This window comes from Ahaetulla prasina, chromosome 14, assembly GCF_028640845.1.
Source record: "Ahaetulla prasina isolate Xishuangbanna chromosome 14, ASM2864084v1, whole genome shotgun sequence".
Taxonomy (NCBI): Eukaryota; Metazoa; Chordata; class Lepidosauria; order Squamata; family Colubridae; genus Ahaetulla; species Ahaetulla prasina.
Window position 1 is genome coordinate 19,347,507 of NC_080552.1, and position 21,505 is coordinate 19,369,011.

At 40.1% G+C, this 21,505-nt stretch overlaps 2 protein-coding genes across 8 annotated transcripts in view; both read left to right on the forward strand.

Annotated features, from left to right (window-relative positions):
- Positions 1-1,376, forward strand: part of DNAAF5 (dynein axonemal assembly factor 5) — a 28,226-nt gene extending 26,850 nt beyond the window's left edge. Inside the window, exons 12-13 of the mRNA XM_058157813.1 lie at positions 78-269; positions 483-1,376. Of these exons, the coding sequence (XP_058013796.1) occupies positions 78-269; positions 483-628 (338 nt within the window). The 3' untranslated portion in view covers positions 629-1,376. The remainder of the gene's footprint in view (positions 1-77; positions 270-482) is intronic.
- Positions 1,377-10,809: 9,433 nt separating this feature from the next.
- The window catches only part of SUN1 (Sad1 and UNC84 domain containing 1), a 32,817-nt gene continuing 22,121 nt past the window's right edge, over positions 10,810-21,505 (forward strand). The window contains exons 1-4 of one of the 7 annotated variants that reach the window (XM_058157807.1): positions 10,810-11,129; positions 17,711-17,807; positions 19,174-19,365; positions 20,212-20,402. In XM_058157807.1, the coding sequence (XP_058013790.1) occupies positions 17,731-17,807; positions 19,174-19,365; positions 20,212-20,402 (460 nt within the window). In that variant the 5' untranslated portion in view covers positions 10,810-11,129; positions 17,711-17,730. Of the gene's footprint in view, positions 11,130-17,405; positions 17,808-19,173; positions 19,366-20,211; positions 20,403-21,505 lie in introns of those variants that run through there. The other 6 variants (XM_058157809.1, XM_058157808.1, XM_058157806.1 and 3 more) reach the window with 6 other exon arrangements.

Here is a 21,505-nt window from a genome sequence, read left to right on the forward strand (position 1 = left end):
TGTCCTTGTCATGTAAATTGGCAGAGAACTGTCATATTCATGAAGTCCAGGAAATGACCCTGCAGTTTCTTTTTCAGAAATCTTGAAGCGCTTGGATGACGTCTCGCATGATGTCCGTTTGGCAGCTGCTGATACCTTGACCAGTTGGTTCAGATGTATAAACAACCCAGAGACAAAAGTTCTTCTGAAAACCAACATTGAGGTTCTCTACGAAGAGTTGTTAGTTCACCTGGATGACCCCGACCAAAATATCCAATCTGCTGTTTTAGGTAATTATTCCCTTCAGTACACTCTGATTTTCCTGAGATTTTAAAAAATTTAGTTAATCCCTTTGACATCGCTTGATAATCACGTTCAACTTCCTAGTGGGCATGCTCTCAGGAAATAATTACGGCTCATTGGTGTTCCGAAATTGTTTTTGAGAAATTGTATGCCCTGAAGCCCAAGCCGTTTTCGTAACTCCAGCAACTTCTGTTTTGCAGATACTTTGAAAGAAGGGGGCATTCTTTATCCAGACCTCTTGGCGAAGAAGATCGAAGGAGTCGTACACAAACATCGCACTCCAATCTACTGTGACCAGCTCCTTCTGCACCTTGAATCAACAGGATGGAGCTACTCTGAGTCCTAAATGCCTCAGTGGGCCTTAATTAATGGTGCCTTAATTAATTAAAATTGGGAATCTTTCCAATTTGTTCCCCAGAAAAGAGGTACTTCAATAAAGAGAGACATTTTAAGCTGGAAGAAGCTAAAATTCATATCCTCCTTGCATACGTGAACACTGCAAAAAAAACCCAAAAAAACCACACCCTTCAATAATATTTATTGCTGCCAATCCTGAAACTAACATTGTTGCTGTTAAGTTTGAATAACAAAATGGCAATGTGCTAGGTCAAACTGATGTGTAGCTTGAATGATCCATCTCTAACAGAGTGAAAGCTCTTTTATTCTGCAAACATTGTTAAAATGGATAGTTTTTATTAAATTAACGGTAGATTGAACCCATTTATAATATGTGATGCTAGATACTCAGCCACAGGAGCAAAAAGCAAGGAATTTGTCTCTCTGTGTTGGAATTCATGGTGTGTATCAAATCTAAACGCCATCCTGAGTATGTTTTTATAGTATCTTGATTTATGATGAAATAAGAGCAGTGTTGTATATAAACATAATTTGAGAACAGGTTTTGATAAGAAGTTTCAAATGGTTTATTAATGAAGATAGCTCTTTCTCGGAGTCTTTATAAAACGAGTTTCAGTGTTCATTGGTTGTGGTTTCGCTAATTGCTATAATTTTTAATTCACGCTCTTCGTTTTTATGGCATTTTGAACGTTGCCGTTTGGTTTCTTAATACAGCTTTGCATTTTGTCATAAAATAATTGTGTCTGTATAAACTATGTCTCAGAGATGGAGGGAAGAGTTTTTGGCTTCTGGATTTCAAGCCAGACATTCAGAAAGTAGCAGTATTTTTAAATGCAACAGATTTCCAAGCATTTAAAATACCAATAAATTCTAATGTATTGAGGCCCTGCGGTATTGCTAGGTATTTAGAAAATTCCACATTTCCTTTTTCTTGCTTTGCATTTTGCAAAGATTCAAAACCATGCATAAATGCAAGCCTAGATGATAATGATAGGAAGTGGAAAAGCTGATAAGACAGGCTGCATTTTCTTATTTAAAAAATTGAGTTTTCAATGGAAAAAACAAAAATAGAACGTCAGACACTTACATTATCAGTACCGGCAATCTCCAGAAGAAATTCCCAGTGACAGAATCACCTGAACTGTCAAAGGATGATAAATAGAGATACTGGTTTCTGTAGAGGTTATGACTTGCATTTCTTTCAAAATTGAGCACAGCAAATTTCTGGTAAATCTCAAAAGGTTGACATGTCTCTGCTGTTTGTTTAAAAAGAAAAAATCCACAGGCTTCGAACTCGCCCATTGTGAGAATTCAAACTATCTGTAAATTAAATGCTGTTTTTTTATTTGAATCCGTTATTCAGAAAAAGTTGCTCCTTACTTAAAATGGCCTGTGCTAACACCTCCTAAGAGGAAGTTGGCATGATACGGATAGTCCTCCACTTACGACAATTGGGACCCAAATTTCCTTTGCGAAGCAAGATGGTTAAGTGACTGGCACCTGATTTTATGACGGTTTTACCACCGTTCAGTGGAAATCATTGCAGTTGTTATGTGAATTATGAAGTTAAGTAAATCAAGCCAAATCATGGGTTGGTGTTGGTGTAAAATGTAGAGCGGCCACTGTGAGTCATAAATCATGGCTTAAGGTGATGTTTGTCCATCTGAGCGACAGGAAGAGGTGTGGACTTCCAACTCCCAGAATTTCCCAGCTGGGGAATCTTGGTTTGTACTTCGTGTGAAGCCACCATTTGGTTGAGTTTGGGCAAGGATCCTATCCCATCAACCAGTGTTTCTTAACCTGAGCGACCGGAAGAGGTGTAGACGTCAACTCCCAGAATTCCCCAGCTAGGGAGCCAGTGGCTGCCCAGCTGGGGAATTCTGGGAGTTGAAGTCCGCATCTCTTCCGGTCGCTCAGGTTAAGAAACACTGGTTGATGGGATAGGATCCTTGCCAAACTCAGCACAAAGTACAAACCAAGATCACACTTATTCGGCTTAGGCATGTTGTGAAGTCGGTCCAGGTTACACAAGAGCTCGGTGGCTTCTCGCAAACCAGGATAGGTAGTGCTAAACCAGGGGTCTCCAACCTTGGCAACTTTAAGCCTGGAGGACTTCAACTCCCAGAATACCCCATCCAGCAAAGCTGGCTGGGGAATTCTGGGAGTTGAAGTCCACCAGGCTTAAAGTTGCCAAGGTTGGAGACCACTGTGCTAAACCACCCTGGGATCCAGGTGGGCTTCAGGGGATGATGAAACTATAGTATGCGACCTATCCCTTGACACTACTCTTCGATTCTTACTATGCTACAGAGCCCCTGACTATGACATTACCCATGCAAATATGCTAACCTCAATGCTAACATGGGCTACCTCTTGCCCATATCCTCTCATCTTCCTGGGTGACCTAAATCTACCTCTCATTAACTGGACAACTAATGAATGTTCAACTGACCCAATCCATACTACACTATACAACGCTGTTACAAACCTAGGTCTTGAACAACTTGTAACTAACAATACAAGACTCAACAACTGCCTTGACCTCATCTTCTGCAACAATTCAAACTCAATTTACGGACTACAAATTAAAGAACCTTTTTCCAACAGTGACCACTGCATGATTGATTTTCGTCTCAATATACGTCCATACTTAAATCGTCATAACAACAGTACTCCCAACTACAACTTCAAAAAAGCCAATTACGACCTTATAAACAACGATCTTTCATTTCTGGACTGGCAAAATCTGTTTGCAACCTGCATAACCGCTGATGACCACTATAGAGTCTTCCTACTTGAAATCAATAGAGTCATTAAACTATATGTACCACAAATGACTACCATGACCAAGAAAAACAAACTACCCATATCAATAAAAAAGCTTCAATCAAAAAAAAAATCCCTCTGGAAAAGAAACAAAAAAGGCTATGTTACAAATTTCAAAAACCGCTACAGAAACATATGCAACCAAATAAAAACTGAATGCACAAATTACCACACCAAGCAAGAAGAGAACCTTCTACGCACAAATTCCAATCGTGCCTTTTATAATTTTGTCAACAATAAACTTAAAGACTCAAGATCCATCCCACCACTAAAAGATTCTAACAACAAAGAATGCAATGACGAAACAGTCAAAGCAAACCTCTTCAACATTTTCTTTGGCTCAGTTTTTGTTAACTCCGATAACACATATCCGACATTCCACAAACGAACCAGCAATGACTATGATGATTTAACTCATATAGATTTCACAGAAGACAACGTTGGAAAAGCTCTTCACAACTTAAAACCATCGCTTTCTATTGGACCGGATGGACTATGTGCATATTTCTTAAAAAAACTTTCCATTAATATAGCAGAACCCCTAAGTATTATCTTTGATAAAGCTTTCACTACCAGTTCTCTTCCCAAACTTTGGTCACTAGCCACAGTCATCCCTATCTTCAAAAAAGGAGACCCCAGCTTAGTCGAAAACTACAGACCGATCTCCCTTTGCTGCGTCACCTGCAAAGTCATGGAATCTATCATCAACCAATCCATTACCTCACACTTAGAAACTAACAACCTACTCTCCAACAAACAATTTGGTTTCAGGAAAAAATTATCATGTAACTTACAACTTCTCCACTGCAAAAACATATGGACTTCAAATCTAGATCAAGGCAAATCAATAGATGCAATCTACATAGACTTCTGCAAAGCTTTTGACTCAGTAGTACACGATAAACTTCTCCTAAAACTAACATCCTATGGCATCTCAGGACCCCTCCACAAATGGATATCTGCTTTTCTGTCTAACAGACAACAAGTGGTCAAAATTGGCAATGCTTTATCAAATCCTGTTCCTGTCAAGAGTGGCATTCCTCAAGGCAGCGTCCTTGGACCAACACTCTTTATACTATACATTAATGATCTTTGTGACCACATCTCAAGTAATTGTGTTCTCTTTGCTGATGATGTCAAACTATTTAATACCACAGACAATACTTCTATCATTCAAAATGACTTTGATCATCTAACCGCTTGGTCTAAAATTGGCAGCTCCAAATTTCAACCAGCAAATGCTCAGTCTTACATATAGGAAAAAGAACCCAAAACTAAGTACATACTAGATGGACATTACCTTACAGACGACCCCCATCCGTTAAAGACCTTGGAGTTTTCATGTCAAATGATCTAAGTGCCAAAGCCCACTGCAACTACATAGCAAAAAGCTCTAAGAGTTGTAAACCTAATTTTATGTAGCTTCTTTTCCAAAAACACCACACTACTAACCAGAGCATATAAAACATTTGCTAGACCAATTCTAGAATACAGCTTACCTGTTTGGAACCCTCACCACATCTCTGACATCAATACAATTGAACGTGTCCAGAAATATTTTACAAGAAGAGTTCTCCATTCCTCTGAAAACAACAAAATACCTTATCCCACCAGACTTGAAATCCTAGGCTTAGAAAACTTGGAACTCCGTCGCCTTCGACAAGACCTAAGTTTAACTCACAGAATCATCTATTGTAATGTCCTTCCTGTCAAAGACTACTTCAGCTTTAATTGCAATAATACTAGAGCAACCAATAGATTTAAACTTAATGTCAACCGCTTTAATCTAGATTGCAGAAAATATGACTTCTGTAACAGAATCATCAGTGCTTGGAATACTTTACCTGACTCTGTGGTCTCTTCCCATAATCCCAAAAGCTTTATCCAAAAACTTTCTACTATTGACCTCACCCCATTCCTAAGAGGATATATATATATATGCTTATACCTTCTAACATTTATTCATATATATGTTTATATACTATATAATCTTTTTGTATGATGTTGTGACAAAATAAATAAATAAATGATCCTGGCTTGTGAACCCCAGCTGTGGTTCCAGCCCCAGAAGGGCGTGTCCCGCCTCCTTCGCGGACTACCACGCCCATCATCCCCGGCGCCAACATCCCAGAGCAGCCGCTCGCTTGCACAAGCGGAGTGGGCGTGGCCGAGGCCGGTGGGCGTGTTCCCTCCCCCCCCGGGGAGCGCGAGCCACTTTCGAAACCCAACGGCCGCGCCGGGGAGCCTGCGCGCCTGCGTGCCCGCGCGTGGCGACGGCTTTTTTTTTTTTTTTTCCCTTCCTCCTCCTCCTCCTCCCCTCCCTCAGGAGAGCGCGGCGGCGCGCACGGCTGGTCCCGTCAGGTAACGTGGGGAGGGACGTGCGCGCTCCCGCGTCGCCCGGCTCACCTGTTGCCTCGGTCGGCAGTGGCTGCCTTAGAGACGGACGCGCGAATAGAGGGTGGGCGGCGGCGACTTGGCGGGGAGGGGGGCGGCCAGCGGTTCCCCGTCATGAAAAAAGGAGGAAGGGGGAGGGGGGAAGGGAGGGGGCGTGTAAAGCCGGGTTAAACAACCTCCCCCCTCAGTGGAGGGTCTCCATCCTGGCTGAGGGTGGAGGGGAAAGGAAGAGCGCCCCCCCCCCGCGAGAGAGTGTAAATAATACCTGCAGGTGAGCCAGAGGGAACATTTGATACCTATCCTATTACCTGAAGGGTGTCCATAATATACCTGAAATAAATTGTGTGTGTGTGTGATATGTGTGTACATATGTGTGTGTATATAATATGTGTGTGTATAAATATGTGTATAATATATATATATGCATATGTGTGTCTATACACACACACACACACACACACATATATATGTGTGTGTTATAGGTAACAGCGTTCCATGCTGAGGTGAGCACTGCCCCCTAGAGTCAGGAACAACTAGCACATATATGTGAGGGGAACCTTTGCCTTTACCTTTAATCAGTGGAACCACTTTCCTTCAGAAGTTGTGAATGCTCCAACACACACACACACACACACAATGTATATGTATGTGTGTGTGTATATATATGTATACACATACACAGGTAGTCAACTTACAACCACAATTGAGCCTAAAACAATTGTTTAAACCAGACATTGGTTAAGTGAGCTCTGCCCCCATTTGACGGCTTTGTTAAGCCATTTATTGCCACAGTTGTTAAGTGACTCACTGCAGTGGATAAGTTAGTAACATGGTTGTTAAGTGAATCTGGTTCCCCATGGACTTGCCTTGTCAGAAGGTGGCAAAAGGGGATCACGAGACGCCCAGGACGCTGCAACCGTCATAAATATGAATCAATTGTCAAGCCTCTGAATTTTGATCACATGATACTGCAGAGGTTGTAAGTGTGAAAAGTGGTCTTAAGTCACATGTTTCAGTAACTTTGTAACTTTGAACGGTCACTAAATGAACTGTTATAAGTCAAGGACTGCCTGTGTATGTATATATGTATGTATGTGTGTGTGTGTGTATGTGTATATATATATATATGCATACATACATACATACATATACCCACAGACATAGACATACACGCATTTTATATATACATATGCAGGTAGTTCACAACTTACAATAGTTCATTTAGTGGCCATTCAAAGATACAGCAGCACTGGAAAAAGTGACTTAGGACCGTTTTTCACACTTAATGACCATGGCGGTAGATTTACATTGGATGCTTGACAACTGACCCACATTTATGATGATTGCAGCGTTCCAGGGTTATGTTATCATAACTACCTTCTTTTGCTACCTTCTGACAAGCAAAGTCAATGGGGAAGCCAGATTCACTTAGCAACCCTGTTACTAACTTAACAACTGCAAATATTCATTTAATAACACTGGCAAGAGAAGTCATAAAATGGGGCAAAACTCACTTAGCAAATGTTTCACTAGCAAAAGAAATTTAGGGCTCAACTGTGGTCGTAACTTGAGGACTACCTGTACACACACACACACACACACACACACACACACACACACAGCCCTAGGAAGCAGGGAGTGGCAAACGTCTGACAAATATTTCCAAGGAAAGTATGACTCAGAGGCACACATAAACACACTTCATGTGTTAAGACTAATCTATATTCCTAGCATACACGTTATTTACTTTTTATTTGTATAAATATATGCTGTATAAGCTGCCTTTATCTGCCATCTGGGGGGTTTTTTTGGTTGCCATTAAACTTAATTAATTATACATTATAGGGAACCTATTAGCAGAGGACTCTGGTAATAGGCAATTTACAACATAATCCCTCTTCTAGCTTGGGTCAGAATTTGCTATCTGATTTCCATTAAAAGAACTACGCTGCCAAACATTGAGGGTTTCAAGGTAATTTGTGGAAGAAGCAACAATAATTCATTTTCTTTCTTAATACATGTTTGCTACCTCCTATGACCCACTTCTGCCTTTTGCTTTTTGTAATGCATCCATTTTGTTTTGTTGACTATCTTATAATTGATTACTATTGATTTATGATGCCTTGTCTGTATGTTTTGATGCTGATATGTTTCACCTCTGTTTCACTTCTTTGTAACCTATGGATTACTGCACTTTGTGGGAGTTCTAACTTTAAACAATACTGAAATGAATCAATCCTATTTAGTCCTGCCTCCATTTCTCTCCTCCTGCTTTCTTTTGTAATATACATGTTTTTTTGGACTGACAATGGTGCTAACAAATTTAATGCATCTCAGTAATGTTAACATGTTTACCTTTTCCCTTAATCCTGTTTCGTCCGCTTGAGACATATTTTTAATGTTTTCATTTTTCTGTTTATTTAAAATTTGTGACAATGATGGTTCTGGTTTTGCCTGTTGGCTCATTATTTACCTTTTACATCTTGTGTTACTGAAAAAGGACACATGCCTACATTTATCTCTGTTCTTTTTAATTTTATAAACTATTTTCAAACAAGCTATGGATATCCTAAACAAACTTTTCCCTCAATCCATGTTTTTTTTTTTAAAAAAATCATAGGTTGCACTTAACAACCAGCACGTTTAAACTGGCTATTAACCCACAAAGTTTGCAAAAATATATTAGTTTAGAAACTGATTAGTCTAGCTGAACTCAGTACTTTAAGCCCCCCAAAATTTAGTGTATTGTTAAGAATTCACATGCTTGGTTTAACAAATCTAATAAAAACTGTTGAAAACATAGCCTCAAGGCAGAATGTGTATCTTTTCCGAAAGTGATGTCAGATGTAATTATTCAAGCAAGCATACAACAGCCAGTGATGGGTAGAAAAATTGGTTTTCTATTATTCACCCCAAAGTTTTGCAGTGGAATAACCTCTGACAAATACACAAACTGAAATGGAACACCCTCATTTTATTTTTGCTGACGAGCATCTTTGTTTTAATAATAGAACATAATATGAAAGGTAAGAAATAAGAGATTTTAAGATCAATTAAAAGGAAGTTTTCTAGGAAAAATAATTGAATAATCCTTTGTAGCTGTGTAGCTGTGCTGTCTGTATTTATTTTTCCTTGCCATGTAAGGAACAAGCAGAAACTCTTGAAAAGAGTCTTTAACTTTATAACTTGTTAACTCTGCTCTTATTTTATCCTCGGCTGTGTTTTAAATCTGTTTTAAATTCTATTCCCCCCCCCATGGTTTTATCGTTTGTATCTATAAACCACCCAGATTCACTTGGATAGTGAGATGGGCAGCATCTAAATTTAATAAACAAACCAGGAGAGGTATTTTATCCTTATGCTCCCCCTCACATGGGAATGTGGGGGATTGTTAGTCTTGCAAAGTTGTTCCAGGCTCACACAATTTTACTAGTGTTTTGATCTGAATAGCAACAGCTGGTGCCTCCTGTTTCCTTGGCAGATAAATGCCCACGCCACTAAAAAAACAACAACAACACACCACCAACTCTTATCTATACCTCCACTAATTGTGTGTCTTTGCTCCAGAGCAGGCTGGGGGCAGACAGCTGGTAAACAAAACAGCATTCTGTTTATCTGGACTCGGGGATTTTCAAATGAAACAAGGCCTCTGATAGCATTGGTGCAACAACCTCTTGGCTTGGCATCTTGCTGGCCGCTGCTGGCATAATTCAGTGAATAAAAGGCAGTTTGCCAAGATGGGGGCATCTGTGCCAGGAGGCACATGGCGATTGCTGCAGTATTAATAGCTCATTTTTCTAAAAGGTTTTCAGAATCCCAAGGTTTTAAGGGGTCAGGAAAGGCAAGAGAGGCTGCAGAGTGGAGCTTCTTTGGGACTAGGTGAAGAAACATCACCAGGTGAGCAACAGGTGGCAGAAGTGAGAGGTGTACTCTGGAAAGCTGCTGCTGTTTTTTTCATCGCCACAGCAACATATAGACCAGTTTGTCCAAACCACAAGGTGGCTTGGAATGAAGCACCACACCTTGGCTGATTTCAGGAGCTTCGGTGTGTGAAACACATAAGCCCTATCCATATTTAAATATTAAAATTTAGCTTTAGCGTTTTGTCCAATGCCGGCTCCTATTTATTTGACCAGGCAAAGAGTTAGAAAAATGCATGGTTCCAAAATGCAGGTTAGGGTAGGCGAGCAGCAAGTGCTCCTGACATTAAAATGGATGCAAATGCATGGATGAAAATAGAGAATTTTTGGTGATTTGCATGGATGACAAATGTCTGGAGAGTTGATTTAGATAAGCCCTTTCCTCATCAGCATTTGATTCTGAGTTTTAGCCATGGGATCCTTCTTTTGAAATGGCTCTGCCATAGAAGGTGTAATGGAATTGCATTTCACAGGATTCCAAAATGGGAAATCCACCCATTTTATAAAAAGCCACAACGGTTCTGATATAATCCTTTTCCCCCACTATTTTTTTTCTCCCTTTTATCCAAAACATTGCGATCACTAGATTTTGCAACCAGACTAATTTGATAATAAATGCAAGAAGGGCTGATAGGAACTGCAGCACACCATTCTTTATCTTTTTAGGAGTTCTTCACGTCAGTTGATTTTATTGATTGATTTTGTAATTGATTTTATTGCCATTTCTTTGCTGGTTCTGGGCTGCCCAGAGTCATTGAGAGTCAGGCAGCATACAAGTTTAACACATTATAATCACTTTTTTTTTCTTTTTTTAAAAGGAAGCTATTTTAAAACCGAATTAAAGCCCTATGGAAACCTCTGTAGCTATAAATACAGCCTTAGAAACAATTTCTAGACTTTGCATTGCTGGAAAGGGAGTGAAGGAGTTAAATGCGGTAGGCTGGGCCCACCTCGCTCGGGCCAATCATTTCGAAGCCTGGCTGTGACTGACAGGGAGGAGTTCAAGAGACTGGATTAAATTAGATTTGATCCTTCAGGCTTTGTTGAAGCTGGGAAGCCATTTTGGGATTCTGCAGGGTGGAATAGAGGAGTCTGAACCTGCTGTCAACTCTCAAACTTCTTCTCTTGGGCAAATTCTGCTTTAGAAAAAGGGTGCCACACTGAAGCATCCCCCGTGCCTTCTACAAGGGTGGAAACCATGTTGGATTTGGAAAAGTTTCAGGTTTGAACAGTGGATCCCTGCTGCAGCTTTTACTGCTGGCTGGGCAGAACTGATCTCTCCTCCAGCAAGTTCTTTTTAGCCCTGTCAAAGCAAGGATTTAATTTGCTTGCTCAGGTTAGCCAGGCTTGGTGAGCAGGGTGCCTTTTTATTTTTATTTTTATTTTATAACCGGGTTTGATGCATAAAACAATTGACAATTGTGTCAGTCGCTGGCTTGCAGGAATCCTATTTCAGAAAGTCTTTATCTAACGTGTGTATTAGACATTCCAGAGTTGTTTATAAGAGCCAGGTGTCTGTTGCTTAGCATCCTGAGCAGAATTGCACCTCTTTAAGTTTGGAATATTTCTTTTAAAAGACATTTTATGTGTTGGAAGATGTTTTGTCATTGGGTAGTCACTCCAGGGAATAATGCAGATTGAGCTTGCTGTGTGTGCTAGATTTGAGTCCATTCACATGCGAATTTTTTTTTAATTTTGGGATGGTTGTGTTCATGCTTTCAACTGATCCTTCTGCTTCTTTGCGTTAAGCGCTTGTTGTTCATCCTGTTGTCAATTAATAGCATTTTCACACAGCAATGTGTGAAACAGACTGCAAAATGTTAGATATTCCTTGTATTATAAGAGCAATTGAGGTATCTGCCTAGGGAAGTGAGTTATTCGGGCTAAATAAATGTGTTGAATAAATAAATAGAATTCAGAAATTAATTAGGTTGTCAAGTACACCCTTAAAATAGCAGCCAGGTTCAAAATTGCAGGCTGCTTGTTACTGCTTGGATTAACTCGGGTTTTAATGTGCAGAATAATTTGGGTTGAACTTGAGGATTGCCTTGGGATGAATGCTTGACGTTTGAAAACACCCACATTGGTTGTTGTTTTTAGAATACCTACATTTTAAAACCAGTGATGCCCTCTAAACTTTGATCAGTGCAGTAGTAATATTTCCTTCACCTTCCAAGTGGAATCGTGCTTTATTGCTTATTCTTCCCTTCTGTACTACTGCAGCAAGCAGAGCCACAATAATTAAGTTATTATCAATCTTCTGAAAAGCCCTGATGTGCAGTGTTAGGTACTCCCATAAAACAGATATTAGCTGTGCAGTGCAAGGAAAGTAGAATTTGGGTGTTTGGGTTTTTTTTTAGCTCAGCATTGTGGTTATGTATACAGCTGTGTTGTTTTCACGTGTTTTACCCCAGTGAAACACGGGAAGCAAAGGATGTCCATGGTTCTGAACTTAACAGATTTATAACAGCTCTGAAATGAAGCACATGAGCTTTGTTGACAGTTTTGTACCACTTGGTAATATTTTAAAGAGGATATTCACATATTCCATTTGTGCTTTTGATCATTTTCTTTCCAATAACCCAGCCCTATAAAGTAAACTTATCACATAAAGCTTCCCCCCTCCCAGGGGTGAAATTCAGCAGGTTCTGGAGAACCGGTAGCGGAAATGTTGAGTAGTTCGGAGAACCAGCAAATAGCACCTCTGGCTAGTCCCAGAGTGGGGTGGGAATGGAGAGTTTGCAATACCCTTCCCCTGCCACACCCACCAAGCCATGCCCACAGAACCCGTAGTAAAAAAAAATTGAATTTCACCATTGTCCCCTCCCTCCAAAAAAAAAAAAAAGTTGGCTTGTTGGGCCTACTGCCATGTGTGAACCAACCATTCTGGTTTGAAAAGCATCATTTAGTCCCCAAAACTGACCTACTGCATTAATTGCATATTATAGTTATACAGAAAAGAAATAAAGATTTTTTGCCAAAGTGAGCTCTATCAAATGTTGGTCCTTGGGACAATTCTCCCTTGAAGATTTGAGCCAATGAATTGCTTGAACTTGATGGCCTGTGGCAAAAAGGAGGAGAACCTCTTGTCCAAAGCACCTGAGGGCAGGACAAGAAGTAACTGATGGAAAACTTATCAAACGAGAGAGATCCAGCCTAGAACTAAGGAGGCATTTCCTAAGTGTGAGAACAATTCATCAGTGCAATCCATGCCAAATTTAAACCAAGATCCTTTGTTTTCCACATGACGTAGTTGAGATCTGGACCAATCGTTTATTTGTAACCAAGATGAATCTCGCAGGGAAAGACCACAACAGCCAAAGATGAAAGAAACTCTAATCCAGCAAATATCATTGATATCAGTTTGGGGAAAATGACCTAAACTCTAGGTTCCTCATATTTATGTCAACATGTTCAGAAAGACTTTCGTGACAGTACATTTGTATTCTTAAAAATAAATGATTCTGTAGTCTTAACATCATAATGTTGCTCACAGAAAGAATGTTCTTGATTATCCCAAGTTGTTGAGTCAACTTGGGATAGTCCGTGTAGTAGCATGATTGTCCACGTAGTCCCCCTTTCTTCCATAACTTCCCACATCTAGGATCTCTTGTCTTCCATAACTCAACCACTGCTCCAATGGAAGTCAGTATTTACCACGAAAGGTGAATGCTTCAGCTGATGGGGATTGCCAGTAACACCTCTGTACACCGCTCAACTGCCAGGTTGGGGGGGGAAAAAGAATGAAATATATTTTTGTTTTGGATTCTTGGAAGCTTCCCAATTTCATACAGTAAGAAAACAGTTTTAATAGTTTGACAGCTTGCATGCAAATAATAGCTATGGGCTCAGTTCCTATAGGACATATCTACAGTTTGTGCTTCTGCCAATTAAAAAAACAATTCCTTCATAGCCTAATATTTCATATGTGGGCTTCCAAGAAGAAGAGAGCAGCTGTCGCGCAGCCAAGTCCAAATTAGATTTGTTGATGCCATGTTGTTTGCTAAGTAACCGTGTCTCTTGACTATCTTTAGGCTCAAGGGAACCATAGCAAAAAACCAGATATTACAATTGTTTCTAATATTCCTGGCTCACTTGTTGAGGTCGCTTTCCGGCTTTGTGAAAGTCAACAATATTGGCCGCCTTCTCAGAACATATGACCCAAAACCCCTGTGGTTTTAAAGGCCACCTCGAACAAACCAGTTACTGTTGGTCCTTTAGTTCAGGGGTCTCCAACATTGGCAACTTTAAGACTTGTGGACTTCAACTCCCAGAGTTCCTCAGCCAGCTTTGCTGGAACTCTGGGAGTTGAAGTCCACAAGTCTTAAAGTTGCCAAGGTTGGAGACCCCTGCTTTAGTTTGATTTGAAACCAGAAGTGATGATGACTTCAAAACCCTCAACTCGGAGTAACCTTAGTAGTAACAGTGGTTACACAGGTCCAGGCAGAACTTAAGTTGGCATTGGTGTGACCAAGGGAAGGGAGGGGAAGACCCAGCAGATATGGAAGTTGCTTCTAATTGCTGCATTAATTTGGAGAACTGTTTGAAGCCCGATTGCAGGAAGCGTCTCTTATTATCTCTATGGTGCATCTTAAAGTGCTTTAAAACATAATTTGCTAATTGTAGATTTGCTGTTTTGCAAGACCATTGCTTTATGCATTACCAAGCAATTGTATGCTTCCTCCAAAACCTCTTGAGTTTTGAAGACCCCAAAAGAAATAATCCAGTTGGGCAGGAAAGTGTTTTATATCACTTTCTAGATAGGATGCTGTAGTTGTAGTCCTTGTAGTTGAAGTATTAGAATGCTTACATATTTGCTTAAGAACAACCTGATGATCTCCAAATCTCTTGGGACCCCGTCTCCCAGGCTTCCCTATCTACTATGTTTTACCGTGTCCTCCAGAACTTCTGGGAAGTTTATTTCTGTGAAGATAGAGAAGATCCAGCTTAGGGTAAGGTGTAATATTTTCATATTACAGCCATGCAGGTTATTATAATTGTACTGTAGAATTCCTGGCCAGTGTACATTTAGAAACTGGTTCTCCAAGTTGCTGACCTGATGAATTTGAAACAAAGTTCAAGCCACGTTTGGCTTGCTGTTTGAGCACCCAAACCTGCCCCTAGTTTTGGAAGTGATTTGAGCTTTGTCGTTCGGACAGATTCACGTGCCCTGTGCGTATTTGTGTGCTTTCCTAGCAAAGGCACTTTGTTCCACTCTTCCAATCAGGTTTGGAAAGCTGCATTTTCCCATTGTTAAAATTGTGATTGGTTGGAAGATAATGGACCTGGATCGTAACTGAAGCAGCGTTCGAAAGATGCCATTAGCTGTACTGTTTCACAGGTTTTAGGACAGGTGGTAAGGAGGGCATCTTTTTCCCACTGTAATGCCTGCACCAGAAATGCTTTCTTCTCCAGCGAACACCTCCGTTTCCAAGACTGAATTAGAACAACTGGGAGTGATGATGTTGTCTTAATCATGGGTTTTGCAGCCTGCTTGGCATGTTGGTAAAAGGATCATGGAGATCTTTCAGATTATTCAAATATCTACTCTTGCTATCATATTGGAGATGCATATTGGCCTTCCTTTTGCTTTAATGCTATTTTCTGTAGACTAGGTGTGCATGCTCTCCTTAAAATTATTTTTTCCCTGGTTCCAGTGCAAAACAGGAGGGAGGGCTCTACTCTACTCTTGGGGCTTTAATTATTTGCACAATTGTAGGCTTCCCTTTTAAGTTCCCAACTGTTCTGTGCAGCTTTTATTTTTCTCTTTGCATGCAGCCTCATTTGCATTTATCTTTATTGGGTCCATTTACACATTCCATTTATTTCACCATTATTTATTGGATATTCCATAAAATGGGTTATCGTCACATGGGCCAGTGTGATGCCAAGTCCAAATCAAGGCAAGGGACTTCAAAATTTGTGACAACGCAACCACCTAAAATCATCAGCAAATTTGTGTAACTGCTGAATGACTAAAACTAAGAAAATTGATGTGGCTGATGGGTGATTTTGGCACTAACCAAAACTAGTGGCTAGCTGACTAATTTTGTAAATTTATCCTTCGCTCGAAACTAATTTTGGGAGCGAATTCTGCCAGTATTCTCCATTTGCCTGGGCAAATCTGATCAGCTTTAACAAAAATCTTGCCAGTCCTTTCTAAAATGCCCACAACTCTTTTCAACTCCTTAAACCCACACTTTAAGAACCCCAGAATTATTCAAACTTCTCTCAGGGCTAAACATGCATTCATTTAATAAAACAGAAAGGTAAAGACTTAGGAGCTGTATTCTTACAGCTCAAAATTAAAACAACACTTCCTTTTCTTTTTAAAGGATACAGGACAAATTTATGAAAGATAAAACTGTCCATCAAAATGTCAGCATGTTTCCCTCGTAACATTTTAATATATTTGTATTCTGTTTTCTTAATGCTTTACATTTTAATTGAGGTACAGTTTGTTTTAAGTGCAAATCCTTTGGAATGTGTAGCTCTTTTCTCTCCCGCGTTCCTCCAAAGTTTGTTGTTGTTTTAATTCTCACAATGAGAATTCCCAATTGGGATCTGTACTGTCCTCTCATGACCGTTGTCATTTCCTATGGCGTAAGCAATTAAAAAAGCAGCATATATACATAAAACAAACTCAAAGCAGCAGAAAAACACAATTCAGTTGTGTTCCTGGTATCATTTAAAACAGATTTTTCCCCCCTCTGCAAGATCTATTTCTCCCAAAAACTAAGAGGATCTGATTTCCCAGAGCCAATACACAACTTTTAAAAAAACAAAAACATTTGGGGCTGGGTTGCTTTAGCTGTTTGCAGATTTTGCAAGTCAAAGCTGGTTTGGCTTAACATTTTGCCCTCGGTATTCAAGCTACACCATAAATGATATTTGATAGCTGCAATAATTGCTAAATGAGAGCTGATACTCAGTATTACATGGAGGCTGAAGCCATAAATGGCAGTTCAATTACATCCAGGGCGTGACGCTGCCTTGAAGAGTTTTCACGAGTTCCAATCAGACAGAAAATGCTTGATGAACTCTCTTCTCAGCTTGAAATGTAGCTTCCATAGTTCAGGCCATTAAAACCCTAAGCTGAAACAACTTTCTAAAATACGGAATTATGATCCGTATATGTTCAGCAGTGTTTTGGTCTTCCTCTGGTGAGATCTTCCATGTCTTTCCAGAGGACGAGTGGGGGGGGAAAAATCGGGCTCTGTCAAGATGGGACTGTCTCTTTAAAACAGAAAGCTGAGCCAATGTTTTGTCTGTTTTTCCCAGGGGTGCTAGACAAAAGTTGTAAAGAAAACAACTTGAACCTTTCAAAAAAACAACAACAACAGCATCCCTTTCTTTTGATACAACTCTCTTGATTGGTACAGTTCTTGATGTGGAAAATAAAATCTCAGTAACGTTATGCTTGAAAAAATTGGAAAATAATATCTCCTTTAGCAAGCAGTGCCAACTTGAGGAATTTCAGCGCACCGCTGCTTAGTAATTGTAAATGCAAAATATAGCCAGGATTGTAGCATGCAAGACTACTTCTTATTTTATAATAGGGTGAGGAGAGAGGGAGGGAAAGAAACAAAATGAAAAGGAAAGAGAGAGAGAGAGAGAGAGAGAGAAGGAAAGAAAGAAAAGACGGAGGGAGAGAGAGAAACAAGAAAGAAAAGCAGGATGTTGAGGTTTCTGTGAGTGTTGATAAGGGATATCTAACATTGGCAGTCATATAAAACAGGCACGCTCTTTCAGATAGTGTCATGTGTGCATGTGTGCATTATTTTTTTTTCTTCTCCTTTCACTTTCCCCAAACACCTTTAAATTCCATGAACAAGGCTGGAGGAATCAAGAGCTTTTTATTATTATTATTATTATTTTTCTCTTTGTCTCTTTTGAACTGTTATAGCGTTGGGTTTTCGCCCTTTTTGCAGCATGATTTGAAATAGCAACCATGGATTTTTCACGGCTTCACATGTATAACCCTCCCCAGTGCCTGCCAGAGAACACTGGCTATACTTATGCCCTCAGGTGAGAAAGCTGAACTGTAAAGATCCTTGTGTTGTTCTGTGTCTTGTGGCTTCTTCTGTAGTACATTTGAAACCCAGGCATGAAACTCCCAAAGTCGGTCGCAAAGCACCTTCCGTGTGCATTTCTTCTTAGAATCGAAGAAAAGCAGTTGGGGATTTGTTTTTAATGTATCTTTTTTACAGCAGATTCTATGGAAGCAGAAGCGATGATTAAGAAAGTGACTCAGACTTTTTATTAGTCACCATAAATCAAGAATTTTGCAACCACACCCAAATAACATTGTTTGGGTTGTACATGCAAGGAGGAAGGCATGCATGAACAACCGGCATTATATAAAACCAAGTGGAAAACAAAACAATGAACAGTCCCTGCAGAGCAGCTGTATAAATCAAGGAGTTTACGGATTAAAAAACGTACCATTTGGGAACTATTGGTAACCATTAAAAATCCAAAAATTGCAATTCATACTTTATGAACTGTCTGAAAGCTAAATTCAAGGTCGGAAGAACCTCTTGGTTGGCAAAAAGATACGTTGGAAGGTTTTTTTTTTAATGACTTTTCAGTTTTTAACTCTACAGCACCAGAAAGTCACTGTGTGGATGAGAAGAATGCTCTCTCAGTTTGATAAATAATAATACAATAGTTGTAACAATACAACGCCTAACATCCTAGCTAAGAATCACAAGTGCTTTATTTATTTATTTGTTTGTTTGTTTGTTTGCTTGTGGCTTGTTTATTCATTTATTTTCACACTGGCAAATCTAGGTTGTTCACCAATCAATACAAATAAAAATTATAGAATAGAACAGAACAGAACACAATACAATACAATACAATACAATACAATACAATACAATACAATACAATACAATACAATACAATACAATAGAACAGAACAGAACAGAACAGAACAGAACAGAACAGAACAGAACAGAACAACAGTTGGAAGGACCTTGGAGGTCTTCTACAGGAAACTACACCACCTTGATAAAAGCAAACCAAAGATGGTAGCAGACCAAAAGGTTGGACAACCATGGTTTAAAGTAAACCAAGGCAATGGCCAGAATAAGCTTCCAGGAATGATGAACCTCAAAACTTTAAAATTAAACTTCCTTCGGATAGTGATCAGCATTTGCCACTTCCCGTTTCTTCAATTATTTTAGGCCACTTCCATATTGTAGTAGCTAATATTAAATAAATTTAAATAAATGCATGTACCTAGGGTCTGTTCTGGGAAGTTTAACACACAGGAAAAGCTGTATCAGCTGCCATGGATACTAAAGGAACCAAGCAAACATATATCCTGAGGTGCAAGTTGCAATCTACGCAACGGACAACCCAAAACCGTGCCTGTGTTTTCTTGCAGTTCAAGTTACTCGTTGACCGCCCTAGAGTTTGAGACCGCGCACAAGTTGGACCCCGTCTTTGACTCGCCAAGAATGTCAAGGCGCAGCTTACGTTTGTCTTCAGCGGGATATGGGGTTGGTAAAGACGAGAGTCTCTCCGGAAGCGGCAGCGCCTATGCTGGGAAAAAGATGTTTGCAGACCACTCACCCCAGTAAGCATTTTCTTTGCTACTGACCATTCTTACGTTATCAGTTCCTCGGTCCCGTCCCATCGAATGTTATGAAGTTTAATGCACCGTGCATATTTTGTGGTTTCTGCACAGCACTCCGAATTTCTGGGAAAGCGGGATAGAACATCTCGCTGTGGTTTTGGCATAAAAATGGGGCAAGGTTTACACATGAACTTAGCACATACATTGAAGTCCTGGGACTCAAGAAGCCTGTTCTAAATCAGGATGCTGTCCCTTGATTTAGAACAGGGCTAGTCAGAGAATTCTGGGAGTTGAAGTCCACAAGTCTTAAAGTTACCAAGGTCAGACCCTCCTGATTTACAAGTAACCTCACTTCTGCCTGATTTTAGTGGGCCTCACTTCCATAGTTAAAATTCAGGACACTCAGAACTGAAATGCTCCAACATTTTCTGGCATTATTTCAACAAGTACTTCGATCTTTGAGGGCTTCTGTGGAGATGCTCACTTCCTGTATGAATATATAGACAGACAGACAGAGACAGTAGGCCATAATTGGTTCCCATTAATGTTTGAATGAGCCAAGAATCCTTCCTGAAATGCAGAATCCAAACTCTGGTTTATAGTTCCAGTTTATTCCAGTAGCCAAATACCTCTGAAACTCTTAAAAGATGAAGAGCGGGAAGGAAATGCCAATTTCTTGTTTCTTCTCTTGAAATCGCTATCGTAACGTCGACACTATATTGGGAATGCTATGTTGCCTCTTTCAGTTCTCGTGCACTCACAAATGGTGTTTTTAAAAAAATTTCCTGCATTTTAACCCTTTGGGGTTTTGCCTCTTTGCGTCTTACTCTTTCTTTTTCTGTTAAGGATGATCAGACAGCATAAAACTACAATGAAACAGTCCAGTTCGGTAAGAACCACTTCAAGGAGAAAAATGCCGGGCTCTGCTGCTTTTAGCCACAGTAGTTTTAGCAGCCGCACAAGTGATGGGTCTTATGTCTCAACCTTACTGGACGAATCTTCAATAAAGGAACAGACGGCTGTTGACCATTTCTGGGGTAGGTGCAGACTCTTAACACAACAGGCTGCGCGGCTATAACGGTATATGTGAAAGATCCTTGGGAGATGGAGCAAAGACTGCTACCTAGGGAAAGGATAAGAGAGATCATAGCCCACAGCTGCATAATGGGCGGATGGAGCAAGAGGCTCAAAACTGACCCTCCCTAATTTCTCGAGCTGTAAAAGAGACTGTGGGAGAATTAGACTTTCAGACAAGATTCTGTTGGTTCTGCTAATGTGGTTTTACCATGAATTAGAATTATCTTATCTGGTCATGCTTCCTACATTATCTGATCTATTTAGTAAGGCTGACAACATCGTAAGTTATCTTGGAAATGTGCTTTGGAACGCACAAAGGCATAGACCAGAGGTCTTCAAACTTGGCAACTTTAAAGACTTGTGGACTTCAACTCACAGAATTCTCCAGCCAGCTATAGCTTGAAGTCCACAAGTCTTAAAGCTGCCAAGTTTGAAGACCTCTGGCATAGACGATAGCCCTGCCTGCAGCTCCCGAAAGCAAACTCATCTTTGACAGTCATCCTTTTCCCAGGGTGAGGCCCTCGTTGCAGAGGGCAGCCGCATGGCTCTGAAAACATTCTGACTCAAAGTTTGGCCCCGTTCAGCCCAGCGCCCGCTTCCTCCAGTGTAAGAAGTACAGGACTGGAATTATATTACCAGTCTGCAGGATCTCTAAGAAATTATTGCTGAATCATCAGGAGGAAAAATGCTTTAATATGCCACTAGCTTAGTTGTAGTATTCCCTTATCTCACTTAGAGACACCTCTTTTATATCTTTGGTAGCGTAGATTAAAGCTTACTTTGATGTCACCTAACAAGCCTACTACTATGAGTTACTGTTACAGAAAAAAAAAAAAAGGTAACAAGAACCATGTGTTTTTCCTTAGCTTGCCTCCCAAGAAGTCACATTGTAAAACAAACAGATTCGTGTTGCTTTTCCATCGGGAAATATAACTTGTTAGATAAAACAATGGCTACTTTAGGCGTGGTCTTAAAATCACCTGGCTGTTGTCTCGAATGTATGAGATCCTCCAACTCTGCTTCTCATTTGTGTTTTTAGAAATAGCAGAAATTGTTAGCTTGT